General features: G+C 39.0%; 1 protein-coding gene across 1 annotated transcript in view; it reads right to left on the reverse strand.

Annotated features, from left to right (window-relative positions):
* NBEAL2 (neurobeachin like 2) overlaps positions 1-20082 on the reverse strand; it is a 3059867-nt gene that overhangs the window by 167947 nt on the left and 2871838 nt on the right. Inside the window, exon 50 of the mRNA XM_044066003.1 lies at positions 4043-4137. Coding sequence (XP_043921938.1) covers positions 4043-4137 — 95 coding nt within the window. The remainder of the gene's footprint in view (positions 1-4042; positions 4138-20082) is intronic.

A 20082-nucleotide genomic window follows, 5' to 3' on the forward strand; every position in this document is an offset into this window, starting at 1 on the left:
ACATAACACAGTATCACTGATTGAAATTGTCTGGAAGTCAAAATATCTGAAAAAAAATCATAACAGAAATGGATTCCTCCATGCAATTTCCCACCACCAAAAGGACCATCAATAAATCAACAAATAACTGCTCAGCAAAAATTAAATCAATAAGAAATCTATAAACTCTCTAAGATCATACTACATACTGGAGTAGACATATAGCTTCCCTCCAATCTAAAGCCATTTGACATTCAGACATTTTAATTTGTGCAGAAGTTATTCACAGACTGACCGTTTACTAAGCTGTAATGCTGACCATCGCTTTTGAAAAAAACAAATTCCCACACTTTGTCAATAGCTCAAAGTGAAGAAAGGAATACTTTTTTTTACTTATTATGTATTTATTTAATTTTGGAAAACATCTTTAAAACTGTTAAATTGATCACACACCCAGAAACACAGAAAAGTTATTGTGATAAGTAAGCCACAGACTGCTGCAAGAAATCAGTCACAGCACACTATGCTTACGTCCAAACCAATGAAGCATACCTGTCAATTCCAAAAGAATTAAAGTAGTGTAATAAGAAAGTTATTTGCAAGGTTACATGGCAGTTTATATTGGAAATAAGTGGAGATATTAAAGACGCTTTGTTTCTCATAATTATGCTGAAAAGTCTTCCAAGGTAAATACAACCTTCTGATTTAGCATGGAACCATACCTCTCAACCTTAGAGCAAGAATTCTGGACAAAGCGACAAATACAATTGGGACACAGGCCCAAAAATAGTTATGCATCACAGACACCATTGAAACAAGTGCAGCTGCAAACATTACACATTACGTATAATGTTTCTATCCCATTATTGTCAGTTAAACATTATATGGCTCATTCAATCCTGCCTTCTTTTGCAACAAAGAAAACCATACTTGAAATGACAAATCCATTAAAAATAATAAAACACATTGGCTCCACATCCTGCAACTTCCTACCTGCAAACAACCACAGAGCTTTCACTGAAACTAGGTCTGCTTATTTCCACAGAATGACACCTCTCCCTAATTAAGTCTAATGGTATACAATCTACCAGGATCTGGACTACCTGAAATAAATTAAATTATGGCCTGTAAATTACAAGTGCACTTTGTTTAATTAAACTACATTTCAAAGCCCACTTGCTGTATTTTTTCAGTAACATCCCATTATCCATTTCCAGGTCACTTTACAAGACATTGGCAGTGGTAGACTTAGCATCTTCCATATCCCTACAGGACCACACTCATACTGCTAACATTGTCCATTAAATGTAAATATCCATCCACTGTAAATGGCAAGAAGCTATGTCTTACAAAATCTATTTTTGGCATTCCTAGTACCCAAGTATCAGGTTTTGAAACAAAGAAACATATTCTCCACAGTTTGTAAGTCTCTGTCTTTAATAATCATCTACTATTGCAGTACTCCCAACACAAACACACACACTAAAACCCCCAACATTTAAAAAATGACATTATGCCCACCTGATTTGCCAGTATTGATGATCCACCAAAGATATGCTTACTGTTGTCCAATCTATCACTGCTTAGAACCCACCAATGACAAGACAGTACTGGGTGATTTTTTTGGTTGTCAAAAAAAACAAACTTTATATGCTACAGTCCCACATTACTCAATCCATTACTGACCCATTAACCCTACGCTGCTGTCTCCTTCTTAATCTCTGGGACTGCATTACCTTGGATGACTACTTTTATTTCCTAAGCAAAAGACACAAATTGGAAGATGAGGCAAAAATCCAGACATTCTTCGAAAATCCATACAGTTGAGAGGTATGATTTCATATTCAATACAACACTCTCCCTATCAGAAAAGCTGCAATTTAATGAAAGTGTACTTTTAATGTAGGATGCATTTGTGAGCTAACTTTTTTGTATGTTAGCCTCTTTCTGCATGTCTCTCTCTCTGTCTCTCTGTCATGCACACACAAACACACACACACACACACAAACATTCTGCTTTCATGCATGCACTCACACCATACTTACCTATTAACACAGGTAAGTGCTGTCTCTTTAAAAGGCAATGGCAGCAAATCCATAGACGAGTCCCTCTTCAGCAAGCACACACATTGATTCTTTGGCACGAAATAATGGCGCAAACACACAGACCCTTCTTTGGCACAAAAAAATCAAAACTAGAAGGATGCTTTGGTGCATGCGCACACTGATGTTAGAGTTACAGGTCACGGCCGCGAAAAATACAACAAAAAAGTGTTTTGGGGCATGCGTACATGAACGTTGGAGTTAGAGGTAGAGGGCCGCATAGCAGAGCTCTGAGGGCCGCAGGTTGGACACATCTAATTTAAATGATCTTAGTATAACACTGTATAAATTTACTTCTCTTGTTTTTTTTTTTGTAACATGTTTCAGAGCTTTTCTCCCGGGGCCTCCGCTGTTAATGGACCTGGGTCTAGTCAGAATTTCCTGGTTAACAAATGTAAAATAAAAATAAATAAAACAAATTGAGATCTACAGCTAACAATGACATAGCGGTTTGAAACAACATTACGACCAACTGTAAGGTGAGCACTTTGAAGTTTTACAAAGGCGTTTAGAAAGGTCAAATCTAGGACGGGTCTCCAGGAGTGCTTCTTTTTTGCTACCAAAAAGATTCTGGAATAAAATCTTTTGCCTTTGTCTACTACAGGCACTGGTTGTATGACTCCTGTTTCTACTACATGATGCAGCACTGACGGAAACAAGTTCTGTCTGGTCTGGTGGTGGGTGGGAATTCCCCTGAAAGGGGGAAGATTTTCTATCCACTGTCAAGTGTATACTCTTCAAATTATTCTCAGAATCCATTTGTCTGAGACTATCTCCAGCCAGGCTGATGGGTAGAGAGAGAGAGAACCTGGGGAAAGGAGGAACAGAAGGAAGGGCAGAAGGAGGGTAGGGATACTCTGACTTGGCATACTCATTCCTTTGCAGGGGGTTGATACTTTTTCAGAAAGGAACCCCTGTTGTTTGGTTTCAAAGAGTTATCCTTCTACCATTTCCTTTTGGATGGCCAACTTTTGTTTGGCTGGGAATTTTGTTTTTTCTGCCCCTTAAAGAAAGAATCCTTGTTTGGGGCGAACTTAGGTACATGAAAAATCCAAAATACCCCATGGATTAATTTGCCTCTATCATCCAACTGTTTGAGAATCTCTGTAACAAAGGGCTAAAGCACAAATTCAGAACTTAAAGATGAATTCAAAATTTCAGCTTTTAAATTACAGAACTTCTGATTACATAAACAAGCACACAATCCAACTATGACAGAAAACACGGCATTTCTTGAGACTTCATCTGCACATTCAAGCACACCTCTCAAAGCATGTTTCAAAACCTGAGTCAAATCAGAAACTATTTCATTCATATAAGACCTTTGCTCTGCCAGTAAGGATGCAGCAAAATCATCCAAAATGTATGCATACAGCCTTGATAACTTAGCATTCTATAGGCTAGACTACTGTAAAGAGACATAATTTTCCCAGAAGATCTAACCATTTTCCCTTTTTTTATCAGGGGGCATTACATTAATAAAGCCATGGACTTTTCATTTGAGCAGACGGCTGGGAGGCCACAGGTGAGTCAGCAGTCAAATGAGAAAGAGACCTGTCACATCTGGTGTCAATGGCACATGTAGCATAACAGCCTTTATTACAGAAGGCTGCAGGTTCTATTCCCACATGAGGTAGCTCAACTGTTAACACTGTAGTGCATCCTAATGGGGATGCTGCACTCCTTAGAGTGCCATTCTTCAGAAGACATGTTAAACCGAGACCCCATCTGCTTGAGTTGGTGGTAGCCCAGTTGGATGTATGAAATCTCATGACATCTATTGAAAAGAGTAGGGGAAGTTGCTCAATGCCCTGGTCAAATTTTCCCTAGCAGTATAAATATCACTTTGCTTCTCCCATGAAAAGAGACTATTAGCCTAGTGGTTATGTTGTCTTAATCTAAGAGATCTACAGAAAAAAACAGTATCCCACTAACTCATCAATTTGTTGTGGCTTCTTACCTGCTGTAGGACTTGCCAGACCATACAGGTGGTATCTCGGGATCCAGAAATAAGGTATATTCCACAAAGATCAAGAGCCAGGCATGTAACTACATCTGAAAAAAAAGGAATATTGTTTATATTTTAACTAAATGATATGCTAAAGCTGAACAGTCACAATAAATTGTGAAATGTTACAATGAGAGGTAATTTATATGCAAAAATACAACTGCTGATAGACATAGCAGTCAGTATCGGTGTTGTAAATCCTGTATTACTCGTGCTAGAGTGTTTGGTAGCTGAGCTCTAATAGAAAACATTGTGAATACAAAAATAAGAGAATTACATCAGTCACTTTTTTTTTTACCTTATCAGATAAAAACATAGAAAGCAATACTATTTATAAAACACAATACACCTTCCAATAAACACAGCCATTATTTAATATTCACATATTTAAAATGCTTCAAATCAATACACTCCTCTTCCATCTAATCACATACAAGTAACTACTTAAGACAGCAGTGACATTAACTTACATTGGAAGCAAAGGTATATACACAGGTGCAGAATATTATAAAACTATTTCTGATGAATCTCACAGGAAAACCATCTATAAAGAAGTGTAGTCTGACAATACAGTGTCATTATTAAAAAAAAAAGGGAAGAAACATTTTTAAGATAATGCTACTGTACAGTTTATTAGTAAAAGTTTATTTTTCATTGTTTTCTTTATTATCTGATATGTACACCCACCCAGGGCAGGGCTAGCTACTCAGTGGAGTAAATCTTGGCTCTAGATGATTGTCAGGGTTGAAGTGACACCCTGACCCTTTATGCTAAACAATGGGAAAAAGCTGTTGTGGATGGATGTACGCCCACCTTCCTGCTTACTGCAGAAGAAAATACAGTTGTGTAAAATCTTACCATAACACCAGATGTCCTTCTCTTCAATGTTGCAGTATTCTTTACAATAGAGATCCCCTGCCAAGCGCAGCCCAATGTCCAGCCAGTATACCAAAGCCTTTAGGTTGTAATAGGAATGCCGTACATTACATGTATGCTCCCTCTGCATGGTGTAGGGCATAAAGGTGATGTACAGACATACCATCCTCAGAAATGAAAGGTCTTAGGAGGAGCAACAGTCTATGAAGACAAAGACACAGAGGGAACATGTACATCCAGAAGGAGAAAAGGAACAGGGAGGAGGGAGGGAGTGAATACTGCAGAAGTGAAGAGAAGGACATCTACTGTTATGGTAAGATTTTACATAACTGTACTATGTCCTTCAATATCACTGCTGCAGTATTCTTTATAATGGGGAGAGTACAAAAGCTCAGGAAGAAAGTTGGCAGGAGGAAGGCCCAACAGAGTTCTCAAGAAAACCATACAGGACAGTCCTGGCAAATCCAACTCTAGCCCTAGAAACAAGATCCAACTTATAGTTCTTGGTAAATGTATGTATAGTAGTCCATGTAGCTGCTTCAAGAGTAGAATTAGTATCCAAACCTTTGAAAAAAAACACAAGAAGAAGCCACAGCCTTGACAGAATGAGCCTTAACAGAATAAGGAAGGCTTTTTCCCATGAAAGGAATGACAAAATGAAATGGCTTTAGATATCCAGAAAGAAATGGTTTGCTTGGAAGCAGCCAAACCTAAAGACCTAGGATACAAATAAATAAAAGGCTGCTCAGATTTACAAATGGCTTTAGTTTTATCCAAATAATATCAGAGTTGTCTATCCAAATTCAAGTTGTGAAGAACATTCTCACTAGCAGATTGTGGAGAAGGGAAAAATGTGAGCAAATGAACAAACGATCAAGAGACAACTCAATAACCACCTTCCCCATAAAAGAAGGATTAGTATGAAAAGACCACCTGTCCTTATGAAAAAACAAAAAATGAGGAACAGCCATAAGGACCTGCAGCTCAGACTCCTATCTGGCTGAGGTAAGGGCCAAAAGAAGAACAGTCTTCCAAGAACAATGCTGTAAGGAAGCTGAAGCAGAAGGTTCAAAGGCAGCCTGGTCAATTTTTCCAAAATAAAATTAACGTCTCAGGAAAGAGGAATAGCTTTCCTGGGAGGTCTGATATGAAGGACACCTTTAAGAAATTGTTTGACCTTGAATCTAAAAGCCAATGGGGAAGTCAAAGGCAGACAAGCAGAAATAGTTGACAGGTGGACTTTAACAGAAGAGTATGCCAACCCAGCATTGAGCAATCCACACAAATAAGAGAGAACTAAATGACTTCCACAGTAAGTGGATCCAGGTTACGAGAAAGACACCAGATGGAAACCTCTTCAATTTGGATAAACATGTTTTTTGGTAGTGGGTTTCCTGACCTCCTGCAGGATCCAAAAGCATGTCCTCAGAAAAAAAGGTGCCTAAAAGGGATCAAAACCCTATCACCCTCAACGTCAGCTGAGGAGTGAACAGGTAGGGATGGATGATAGACCCCTTGTCTTGTGTGAGAAGGTCCACTCTGTGAGGTATCCTAGACACAGAAGAAGCGGGAACCAATGCTGTCTGGGCCAAAAGGGAGTCACCAACAAGATTTTGGGAGCATCCTGTTCTATCTTGACCAGGACCCTAAGTTTGACAAGAAGGGGAGAGAAGGCATAAAGAAACATCCCCTTCCAAGAAAAAGAGAGGGCATCCACCTACCAAGCCAGAGGACATGGGACTCTGATGAAAAAGAGAGGAGGTTGTCTGTTCAGTGGGGAGGCAAAAAGATCTACTTGAGTACCCCACTGCTGGACAATGTCCAGAAACACATCTCTGTGAAGCATCCACTTGTGAGATTGTGTTATGGACCTGCTCAGAGAATCTGCCACAATGATTTGATCTGAGGGAATGTAAACTACCTGAAGAGTAACTTGATACTGGATACGTATATCCCAAGCCTGAAGAGCTAGTCTGCACAGGAGATAAGAACTTGTCCCACCTTGCTTGTTGATGTACCACATCACTGTGGTACTGTCTGTGAAGATTTTGAGGGGCCCTGAAAGGAAAAGAAAATGAAAAGTCTGAAGCACCAGGAGAAGGGCTCTCATCTCTTTGATATTGATGTGGTCCCTTCTTTTGATGAACAGACCAAAGGCCCTGCTCTTTCAGATGATGACCAAAGGCATCTGTAAAGAGTTCCTGAGTGGAAAATAGAGGTTGAAAAGGAAGACCTGGGTTGACTGTCAACTAATGAATCCACCACTAAAATTCCAGCTTGAGGCATGGGAGAAGGGGAATTGGAAAATTCAGAGGATGAGAATATTGAAACCAGACTGACTTTAGGAACCACTGGAGCTTTCGCATATGAAGCTTGGCCAGATGACGCACAGGAATGATGGAAGCAATGTAACCCATAGCTCTTAGAAACTTCCTGGCTGTACTGGAGTCCAGACAAAGAATGGACTGAAAAAAATGCAATCAGAGTTAAGGCCTTGAGAGGAGGCAAAGACACCAGCATAGGAACAGTCTGGAGCCTGCACCCTACAAAAACATGATCCTGAGAAAGACTTAGGAATGATTTTTGGAAATTCACAGTAAACCCTAGGCTTCGTAGAAGACAACCAGCAAAGTGAAGATGCTGAAGTAAAATCACTGGAGAAGAGGCCTGAATGACCAGGTTGTCTGAGTAAGGAAAGATTTGAATTCCCCTCAATCTGCAAAAAGCAATCACAGGAGCGGGGTGTTTGGTGAAGACCCTTTAGGCACTAGAGAGGCCAAAGGGCAAAGCACAGAACTGAAAATACAAGGAAGCAATAGAAAAATGTAAAAATTTCCTGAAAAGAGGATAAACAGGGGTATGGAGATAGACATCCTTGAGATCCAGGGAAACTAGAAAGGCCCGAGGAAGAAGAAACAAGGTTTGAAGGGACAGCATCTGAAAGGAAGGAAACTGCAAAAAATGTGTTTAGCTGAGAGAGATCCAGAATGGGTCTCCAGATGCCTTTTTTCTTGGGGACCAGAAACATTCTGGAGTAAAACCCCTTCCCCTTTTGAGGACCTTCTTGAATTGTTCCTTGAGGCAACAGGTTCCAAAGCACCTCTGGAAAAAAGGGCAGCTGTTCCTGAGAAGGCTGAGGAATACCCAAAAAGGGGGGAAGAGATTTCCAAACCATATAATACCCCTGGTGGATTATAAATAGAACCCAATAATCCTGAGTAACCTTTAACCAAGTTAGAAGGGACAGGGGAAGATGAAGAGAGAGAGGAACATGACTGAGAATAGAGGGGCAAGAATAGTCAGACAGCGGCTGGCATGTTTGGAGAAGGTTTCTGAGCCGAAGGAGTTTAAGTGAACTTGGCAGGATGAACCCTTCTACCACCCTTCTTACGTTTGGGGGGAGGGTGAGACTGCGCACAAAGGCAGCTTTATTAAGGTAATTCCTTTGAAACTTGGGAACAGATGAAACAAAAATGTGTTTCAAATCCTGTAAAGCCTTACTCATTTCCTGAAGGGACTTAAACAGCTCAGCAGTACCAAAAAGATGTTTCTTATCTACAGGAGCATCCATCAGCTTAGCCTTAACATCATCAGGGCAAAGGCAGGCGAAGCCAGGAATACCTCCTCAATACAGAACCAAAAGCAGCAGCTCTAAACAAGGCATCAGCTGCATCATAACTGCATTTAATAGAATGGTGAGCTACTTGAGAAGACAACCCTAGTAAAGAAAGAGCTGAAGTCTTCCCCTCAGAGTTAAGAAGATCTGAAAAAACCTGACAAGCCTGAGAAATAAGAGCTAAAATATACCTGGTCATGTGGGTCTGGTAGTTTACAGCTCTAAAGGCCAAGGTAGCAGAAGTATACACTTTCTTACCCAACCTCTCCACAGTTCTACTGTCCTTGTCATACTGGAGCAGCTCTGTAGAAGACAAATGCTTAGATGGCTTATCAAAAGCAACAGAAACAAAAGAAGGGTCAGCAGAGGGGCACTTATAAAGGGATTTGCAATCCTCAGGCACCCTGTAAACCCTATCAGTTTTTTTAGGAGCAGGGGGCAGGGAGTCAGGAGCCTGAGAAGCTGCAGAAAAAGCATCCAACAAGGCAGCAAAAACAAGAGGGACAGCAGAGGGCTTAGGTGGCTCCATCTGAAGGAGCTCAAAATACCTATACTGGACATCACAGACCAGAGCACAATCTCACTTAAAAAAACTCTATAATGCGGGAAATTGTATCACCAAAGGAAATCTCCTCAAAAAGGGAATCAGGACTAATAGATTCCTCCTCCTCAGAGCCATAATCCAAGGGAGAGGGGAATCTGGGAAGATTAGGTCAAGGATTCTTCATCAGAATCCACTTCCTCATATGACAAGACCTGCACACTAGGCCTCTTAAGAGGGATAAAAGACCAAGGTGAGTAGGGATAGAGACCCCCCTGAGGAGGCTTCAAAGCCATAAGGGCATTAAACAGACCTTGTGTGAAATCTTGCCATTCATGTTGAGGGTGTTTGGGAACAGGAAAAAGGTACTTAGTTTTCTGCTTCTCTTTCAAAGGGACGTTAGTCCTAAAGATCTTACATGGCTCGGACCCTGAAAACACAACACTCTAAGTGTAGAAGTAATTTCTTCTCTGACCAAAATTTAAGGAACACCCCTAGGCCCTTCAGAAATAATCAGCTGCTGTTTCCCCTGAACATCTGAAATGGACCCTATGAATGTGCAAAAATCCAGATCCATGCCAGCATTAGAAATGGTCACGTAGAGGAATCTTGAATGAAAAAACGGGTGGTCTTCCGGGCTTTCACTAACCACAAGAGAGACGTCTACACCTGAAGAATCCTACCAAGCTTTCTTGGTTTTCTTCACAGACAGCTGGCCCTTGGGCCAGGATGATTCCTCCACAGTACCCTTAGCCAACAATTAAAGACGTTTCTCTAAAGAGATCACTAAGAAGAGAGACAACTATGCAAGGTTTTTGGAATATATGCCTGACAAATGGGACAAGAAGAATGGTCGTGAGAAGCACGTAAGCAAAACAAACAATGCTCGTGACGATCCTTATGAGAAATCGGTCTCCCACACTGACATTTCTCCTTTCTGGATGACATGAACCAGCAACCATAAAATAAGAAGGAGATAAGAAAAAACCTCAATGCGGCATTAAAAAACAGCTTGGTAACCAGCAGAAGAATGAGTGTTCAGACCGATGATCAAAGATGGTGTTTGGACTGGCAGCAAAGAATTCTGAAGATGGTACATCCGTACATCACCTTTAAGAAAAGAACAAATTCATGTATGCATTGCCCTAAAATGTGTGCAAGGAGTCTATTTTGAAAACGACTCAAAAGTAAACCTAACCCTCCACTGGCCAGATGCATTTTCTATGAGTGTTGGTTTTCATGCCCTTTCAATGAGAAGCCTACGTGTGATGGAGAGCATCCCTTTTACAACCTAAAGGCTTTAGTATATTGGCCAGATGTCAGGCTATCCTTGGTAGGAGATTCCTATCGTAAAGAATACTTCAACAGTGACTTGGAAGGGCATAAACTAAAATGGAAAACACTTTTTTAAATCCATGTAAACTGAAATGCTGCTACTTGTAGGTCATGAGCACATACATATTTGTATTAGTTGCTAAGATTACTGACACCACACAGAAAATGAACCAAGGAGCTCAGTGGTGACTGGCGCAATGAAATATACAAGCCCAAATTCATTCAACTTCCATTAACATCAGCAAGACAAGTGCACATTTTGCTCCAAAACAATGTTGAGGAACAAAGCAAAAACACCATCTTTTCTATCAGCTGCAGTTCTTTAACTACCTATGAACATCATTAGACATACTTCTCAGTGAGTCCATACCTATACTCTTAATACAAAACTCAGAGAATACAAAACAAGACAAAAGTATGGCACTGGTGTTGATATATTATGATGTGCAAGCTTTAACTTGCTTGAGTATGGAATATTACAAAATTAAGAGTCTATGCCTCCATGACAAAATATACACTGCTTAATTCTAAAATTCAGCAGACAGCAATGTTGTAGTTAAGTGTTGTATTCTGGAGATTTTGTGTGTACATGTGCAAGGTGTGTGTTCTTTCAGAACTACCTAGACATACCACATAGGTATGATAACAAAGGCACAGAGAAGCCACTCATGATGTACTTGTCATTTACTGTGAAGGCAGCCAATGCAGCGGTTGGAAGAATCAAATGATACTTCATATGGAAATTAGCCCTATGGGTACAGTTCTTAAAGTGGTACTCTCACTATATTCTTTAAATCCCTTCTCTTAAGACAAGAGTACTACTTATAGTAATACAAAGAGCACTGGCTATACTATACTATACTTGCCACATAAAACACTATTCACTCACTTTCTCATGCCAGCATTTTATTGTGACACTACACAGCGCCTAAACATTAGGTATAAACAGCAAATGAGAGCATCAGTCTTTGCTTTCATAACAAGTGACAGTCTTTCCACCTCCTAGGTGTCTTAATAGATTTTCCAAATCTTGAAACTTTACACCATTGACTGGTAAAAGATGTACTATTTGGTAGCTATGTTATATAATGTAATGTCACTATCAGCAAAATCACAATCAAAACAACTGTGACAATCAGTAATGTTCATCAAATCAGGCACAGTCTCTCCAGTAGGTATTTATGTCAGTTCCTGGTGTAGGCTCTGTATACCAGGCTGTCTCACTTGCAGTTCTAAGATGAAGGCTGTAGGATCTTGGGGTAACAGCATGTCAAATGGCATCAGGTTCTTGTTCTGAGTGTTAGTGATTTGACTTTTATACTTTTCAAGAGTTCTTCAACAGGAAGTGTAGGCAATACTCCAGCTGTCTTGTCATAGTAACATTTATGCAATGCTCCAGCTGTCTTGTCATAGTAACATTTATGCTTTTGTTCATTATTGCCACAATAATTCAACTTCAAGTATGTGCTATGTTTATTCTCCTCCACACCAACAGCTATAAGGGGTGTAAAGTGGAGTACTGCTGTATTTAAGAATGCCAAGTTACAACCTTGCTTTAAACTAACAACATATCTTGTTGATAAAGTTTTTGGCAGTCTATATGACTCTCTACTCTCTACCCATCCATTTGAATGTGGGTTATCTTGGACTGGTTGTCAAATTCCCCTTCCTGTGAACTTACAAACTGTGGATCATTATCAGAACTCAGGATAGTTGAAAACCTATAATGTCAAAAAATGCTATAAGGATCATCATGAATGAACCTGATGTTTTCTCATACAATTTTATGACCTACAGATTTTTTTTGAGTAGCACTTCAACATAACACAAATGAGGTAACAACAATCTTCAAACTGAAATAAATCAGTAGCTACTTTACTCCACTGTCTGTCTGGTATTTTATGTTTTTTATGAAACATATTGCAAATCTGACAGTTTTCCATATCAGCTTAATTTGATGAGATAAACCCAGACTAAAACATTACATCCCCCTGCCATTTCTTCGCACATAATTATTCCCAAATGTTTCATACGTACTCTCTCTAGTATTTTATTATACAGTGATTGAGTACTATTATTTTGATAAACTTGCATAACAGACCCTGCAAAGAATGACTCTCACCATGCAAAGTACAGAGCCATGGCTGTCTCATGTAACAGTGCCAGTCCCCGATATAACACCACATCGCCTCAATTCTTCAAGTGAAGAGCAAATAAAGGACTTTGGCTTTTACTGTAGCAAGCCAAGTGAAACATTTCTGCCAACTGGTTTCCTACAGCCAGAAAAATCCCCCCTAGCTCCTCAAGTGAAAAGCAGGAAAAAAAGTACTTCTACTTTTTTTAAACTGTAGCAAGCCAATATTAGCTTTTTACAGCTTAATACACACAATAAAGGATGCAGGAACTGTACTTCGCGATCATGCCCACTAACACTTTACTCCCTTCATCCCATGCTTGCTACACTTCTGGGAAAGTGTAGTATACTAGCATGAGAAATTAAAACTTTTTTATTATTTGTTTTTTCTGACTGTACTGTTTCTCAGCATTTGCATTTTAATGTCTAGTTGACTACAATAAACTATTATAACCTTTCTTAGACATTGGTAGATAAAGAATAATATATATCACTTCCAAAGCACCTGCTATGTGTATCTCCTTGCCATGTTTCTTCACAAATGTCAATTCAAATCTCTGACATTCTCTAAGTGTAAGGGTGCTTTCCAATAAAAAAAGTGATTTGTGGACAATCTGAACATAAACGTATCGCCTACAGATAAATTAATTCAATTTGTCACATCTATAAACAACAGCTAATGGCACTTTTCTACTTCAGCATGTCTTGTCAGGGAAGTCAGTCTGTGCTCTAGAACCACAAGTAAGAGGCTGACCTTCCTGCAGTAGCACTGCACTAATACCTACCTGACTAACATCAACTTGTAACAGAACTTGTTTTGTTACAATAGGAGATTCAGCCTCAGCTTTCTTAAAGACAATTAAACTTTTCTCCTGTGACAGTTCCCAGTGCCATACCATGTTATTTGCAAGTAGTCCTCTCAATGCCATGAACACCTGTAAGACATTTGGTTTGAACCTGAAATAAGTACTATACCATATCCAACAACTTCAACAATTACTGCCTGACTGATAGCCTCTCAACATGAACACCCGCGCTCTCTTTTTCAGTATTGAGTTAAATAGCTTGAGAACATGTCCCATGTACATTTGATACACATCACTCACAGCTGGCTTTTTTTTCATAGTTTAACTTCAGGTTATTTTGTCTCAGCCAGTTAAGAATTTTGTGCCTCAAGTTATGCTACTTGTTGGGTCACTCCCGACAAATATGCTATGTTTACAACACCTTCCAGACCATCAGTCATTTATGCCACAAGTCCATGAAATACCTTTGATGCTGATGACATTTCAAACTTCATTCTCAGGAATATGTAGCTTCCAACTGGAGTATTAATAGAGCTGTAACAAGGGTGGAGTGAAGGGGCAACTGCTGTGTTCCAAGCTGTTAAGGAGCACAATCAGCAGTATAGACGAGGTGCTGATTGGTCCCTGCAAGCAATGTATTCAATCATTTAAGCAGCAGTATCTGTGATCACACTTGATTAAAGAGAAGGTTATTGCTTGAACGGACTAACTGGCACCATTTCTTTAGCTTGCACTCAGGCTGTATGGCTTGCAGTAATGGTGGATGATCAGCTGCATGAGTTGCCAATCTGTACATGACATGCAAGCAGTATGACTTCTATTACTGGTTGCAGACTTGAATGTCTAAGACAGACGACTTTTATACAGTGCCAATCAAGCCCTTGTCAGAGAGCATGTGTTTGTCTCTACTTTTAGGTTTATCAAGCAAACAGCTGACCTTTTTTATGAGAAGAGGTTCACCAGAGAGATACTTTGCCGGGTCACCAATTGACCTAGCTGCAGTTCCAGTAAAGATCTACATTTCTGAAATGTCTTGATATCAAGCTTGCCCTGCAAGAAGCAATGATTAGCAACAAAAACTGAGAAATACTTGGCTCTAGGCATCATTAAAACAATTTCATCAACCACAGAGGTGACCCCATTTCCTTTCTCTCAGTTCCTTCTCTTTTTTTTTGTCTCACAATTATGTTAACCCTTCTTCTTGTGTAAATATGTGAAATGATTTACTTTATATTGTACTACTCTGTAATACAGACAAGCCCTGTGAATAAATCAGCATATTATCCAGAAATGTCAACAAACCATCAGACTTCACATTTCATATTTTTTGTTTGCAACAGACTTTTCACAGCCACTACACTCTGAAATTTGCCTCTCTGGTTTAGCAGACTCATCTGCATAAAAGTGAAAATCCTTTGCTTCATAAATCTGAGAATTACCGCCTTCACCAATCTACAAATCATCTCCTGTATGAATTTGCAAATACAAGGCTTTACAGACATGTGAACAAGTGTTTCTATAGTTCTGCAAACCATTTACTGCACAAGTTTACAAGTGGTTGAACTGACTGCAAGTTTCCCTCTGGTGTACTGTGACTGTAACTGCACACAGTGCATTCGGTACTTTTCCGTTATCGGGGCAACACAGCTCTAAAGCTCAATGATCACACAGCTGTCAGCCCTGAAGCAGTTGTAAAAGCAATTTCTAATCAGTCATCTGGTGTTTTCAATACATTTAGAAAGTGCAATTTAGTTAAGCAGTTTGCCAAAAAGTCAGGAACATTTTTAACAACGAACGATGGCTGTATTATTGCTCAAATACGGAACTTTGACTGACCAGACTGCAAAGAATCCAAGACGATGACAGAGAAGGCATACAAATGAAATCATAGTATGCTGTGAGAGGAACTGCTTTATTAAAAAAGTTTATTAAAGAAGTTTATTAAAGGGCCTGGCACAAAATGTGACAAAATGTATGGTTAAGCAGAATTTGGCAACATAACCTGGTTAAAAGTGGAAACAGGTGTGCTTCTTTATTTCTGCTGGGTGTGTGACAGTTGTAACTGGTGAGAATTATTTTAATTCTAACTATCCGCATCTACGACTTTTAATGGGAATTTTGTTGTCTTTTTTTCTAAAAGAAGTGTTTGTTAAAGAAAGCTATAGAAAGCCTTGTTTTCAACCATTGTAATCCAGCTGAGTTCATACTTAAGATATGAAAGAGAATAAGATGGTTATCTCGGTTTTGTAAAGGGCTTAACTAAGAATTGAAGACTAAAAGCTATTGTCCCTGCCGTACCTAGGCTTCTCTCTGCCTCCACCTAACCCAAAAACCAAAGAACGCTCTATTTTAGCCCTGCTTGTCTGGCTGTTCTAATCTGTACCTCGTTAAATCATTTATATAACTCTTGCTTCTCTTATTTGGCCTTTAAGCGTCAGTGTATTTAATTGTATTTACTTGTTATAGCTTTATCATTGTATTTGTATTAACTAGTATTAACTTGTGTTAACATCATCAGTGTATTTGTTAATCTAACCATGACTTTGGAGCTTTTCTCCCCGGGCCTCCACTGAAAATGGACATGTATCCAGTTGGACTAGCCCGGTCAACAAATGTAAAATAAAAATAAATAAAAATAAATAAATAAATAAATAAAAACATGTTAAATGGACAGACGTTCCTTACTGCACAGTGCGAGTTGGTAGTCAAACATCCAAACACGTAATGGAAAAGTACTGTGGATAACATTATCATGAAATAAAAACATAACCATGCTTTTAAGTGAAGTTAGCCTTGATAACAAGGATAGTTAGGAGCATAGTCTGTTTCAAAACTACCGGTTCAGGGCTAACAGCTGTGCGATCATTTCGTGTACCTGCTACCACGTTACAAGTGTTGTCCCGATAACAGAAAAGTACTGTGTATTCTTTTAGTCTTGCCCAAAGGTGCTCATATCATTCTACCCAAAATAGTTGTCCTTGTGACAAAATCTGAAATTAAAAAACTATAGGCTTTCTCATAAATACAGTGAAGTTAGTTTATGGCCAGAATAAGTCAACAGTGCTGCTTTAAACTCTTTTTCAAGGCATTTCAAGCTCAAGTCTACGAATGCACTCCCAGAATGTTACATGGTCCGCCATTATCAAGCTTAAAATTAGTACTTTTCACACTGGAGGCAGTTTTTTTCAGTCTGTTTTCTCCGCCTTCTGTAGAAATAGTATGGACAACATACACACAAACTGCAGTCACAAATAATTTTTTGGCTGGAAATTGTATGATTCAGAAAATGAAAATGAGCAGTCGACAATTTAATTTGAATTAATACTTGCAAAACACTCTCAAAAATTATTTTTTCTTTTGCACATTTTGGAAAAATGGACTACCAGTCCTTAGTTTCTGTAGTCTCTGTTTACTGCTTGACAGGACTTCTCATGCAAATAAATGACGGTGAACATGGCATAGGCTCCTTTACTATCATATGGTTTGAAACTTTACTCATTCTGCTTATGTTTAGCAGACTTTTATCATGCTAACTCAGGAAGCTCCTTTGACTCATACTAGTTAATTCTACTGCGCTCATGCCTCTTAACTACCCAGAGTTTTGCCTCATATTTTTGGTCTGTTCCCCATAAAATCTGTGGTTTTCTGGCAAATCAATGGCATCACCTGAGGATTAAAGTCACCAAATATTGACATACATTTGAGTTTCAGACTTCAGATCTTTCAGACAATGCATGTTAAAACAAACCCTTTTACTTTAGCAGCTTTCTAAGTTTATAAGAGCAATATTTAAAACCTGTCCCTATTTTTGGGTCTTTGTTCCTTCATTTTGTCAGGCTTTGTCCAGATTTCTTGTACTAAGAGTCTGAGAGGTATGACTGCGCTGCATACAACTACCATTATATCAAGAATTAGTTACAACAGTTTGGTTCTCATTGTATCCTTTTTTGGACAACAATTATCTCTCTCTGTCTCTCTCTCAACAAATCGGCTGTGCAGTTCTTCAACATCCTTAGCTCTCTATATTAATTTAGTCACACAGGCCTCATCAGACTTTTATGGACCTTGATTTCTGGTTAGAAACAGTTAATGAATACATGGCAGAATTTTTGGGGGTCAGCATATTGCTTAAATCTGCTGACAGTAAAAGGCAGATTATACTGCCTTCACTAAGAGTAAATGTATTAAACACCTTAAGTTAGAATGTGAGCAACTCAACAGGAAGTACTAAACCTTACAACCTCTTAGTGCAAGAAATATAAACAATAATGGGGGAGGGACAAAGGCCAAAAATAGGGACACATTTTAAATATTGCTTGTATAAACTTAGCTGCTAGGATACCAGGATTTGTGTTAGCATGCATTTTCTGAAGGATATGAAGTCTAAAACTCATGAATTTCATTATTTAGCAACTTCAATCCACAGTGATTTGCCAGAAAAACACAAATTTTATGAGGAGCATATCAAAAAATATTAGGCAAAAGTCTGGATATTCTGTGAAAATCTGGACAGTTGAGAGGCCTGTCTGAAATACACTTGCCTTTGATGTTGGAACAGCACAAGAACATGGTTTCAATTCCAACAGCAGGTGTTTTGATTCACTTTTCCAATACAGATACTGCAATGCAAAATAAGTGGGTGTTGCACTCCTGAGAGTGCTTTGGACGAGGTGCTAAGGTCTTATCTGCCTGAGTTAGTGGTAGCTCAGGAGGATGTAAAAGATCCTACGGCACTTATCAAAAAGAGGGATGGGGGTACAATTAAGACATTTCCATTCTAAGTAAATTCTGTTTGCATAAAATTTCAACTGTGTTTTAGTCAAATGTCTGTTTTTGTGGGGATTTTCTTTCCTAACGTCTTCAGTAATTTGAGTGCATTGGTTGTGAACTGTGTTACAGTTAGCTGGCAGTTTTTTCCAGTGCAGAAATTTGCTCCTTTGCTTATGTGACCTTGGATTTAGTACATACAAAGCCTGAAGGGCCTGCACCCCTTTAAAAAAAAAGTCTTTCTTTTTTTTTGGGGGGGGGGGTATTCAGTATCACTATTACTTTTTAGTCAAGTTTACAACATATAGTGTGTGTGTGTGTGTGTGCAGACACACACACACGTGTATATATATATATATATATATATATATATATATATATATATATACGTACACATGATTTATCTTCAGTCGGTTGACTAACACATATGTCAATATCCTGAAAGGAAACCACTCTATGTCAAATAAAAACTTTGACTACCTAGTATGCACTGAGAAGAAACCTTGACGCATGCAACTTTAAACATTGTTTATTTTTGCAGGGAGGCAAGTATATAAACTCCTGAGAGACTTGCTTGGCTAAAACATCTGCATTAGAAGCTGAAGCCAAGTTAAACTTGCAGTAGTGAATTTTAGTCTTCTGTTAAGTACAAACTTGCAGTTTTAAAAGTACTGTATTTTCATTTTTTCTGTTTCCTAACTGTGTGTTTCTGAACAGTATGCTGTGTGTCTCTCTGCAGTTATTTTGCTATAAGAGGGGGTGTTATCACTTCTATTTTATCTGATATTTAATAGCCTAGAGGGATTCCTCTGCACTTTAAGTGCTAGCCACAAAGTTTGAAAAATCATTTTATGCTCACCTCCTGAAAGACTTGCTTGGCTACAAACATCTGCATTAGAAGCTGAAGCTAAGTGAAACATGCAGTAGTCAATGTTAGTCTTCTGTTAAGTACAAACTTGCAGTTTTAAAAGTACTGTATTTTCATTTTTTCTGTTTCCTAATTGTGTGTTTCTGAACAGTGTGCTGTGTGTCTCTCTGCAGTTATTTTGCTATAAGAGGGGGTGGTATTATCACTTCTTTGCTATCTGATATTTAATAGCCTGGAGGGATTCCTCTACAGTTTAAGTGCTAGCCCCAAAGTTTGAGAAATCATTTTATGCTCACCTCCTGAGAGACTTGCTTGGCTACAAACATCTGCATTAGAAGCTGAAGCTAAGTGAAACTTGCAGTAGTGAAGTTTAGTCTTCTGTTAAGTACAAACTTGAAGTTTTAAAAGTACTGTATTTTCATAGGCTCATAGGTAGGTACTTGACTATCTGCCTGAGGGCATTTATAAGCCTAGCCAGAGTGTGTCAGCTTTCGCCACCCCATTGATTAATTAACTGAGCCTCTGTCAATAAGAGCTAATGAAGTGATCCCAGCGGTGTATTATCTGTTACCCATCCACTCATCAAGGTTTCTCTTGAAGAGTGTTAGTGAGGGGCTCTGCCTAATGTAGTTAAGAATTTTGTTCCAAAGCATGGAGAGTCTCTGTGACAGGAATCTATCCCTCCAGCATGTTCTATTTATTGTGGTGGTGAGGTTAATGTCACTAGAGCAAGTGGCTCGCAATGAGTTGGATTTCTTTAGGTGGAGCATATCCATCAATTCTGAGTTGGACATGGCTTTGTAAGTCAGGCAGAGGTCACCTCTGAGTAAGCGATATGCCACTGAGTATAGCTGGAGTTTTTCCAGTTGGGCTGCATAGGACATGTGTTTGAGGCCAGTAATCCTCTTGGAGAGGTACTTTTGTGGTCTTTCCAGCTGTTGGAAGTGTCTGGTGAGGTACATCCCAAACATGGCATTGTACTCTATGATGAGTCTGATAAGTGACGAGTAGAGGGACACTATAACCTCTTTATTTCTAGATGCGAACCC

Source organism: Protopterus annectens, chromosome 3.part0 (assembly GCF_019279795.1).
Source record: "Protopterus annectens isolate FY-2018-M chromosome 3.part0, PAN1.0, whole genome shotgun sequence".
In the NCBI taxonomy this organism is placed as follows: Eukaryota; Metazoa; Chordata; order Ceratodontiformes; family Protopteridae; genus Protopterus; species Protopterus annectens.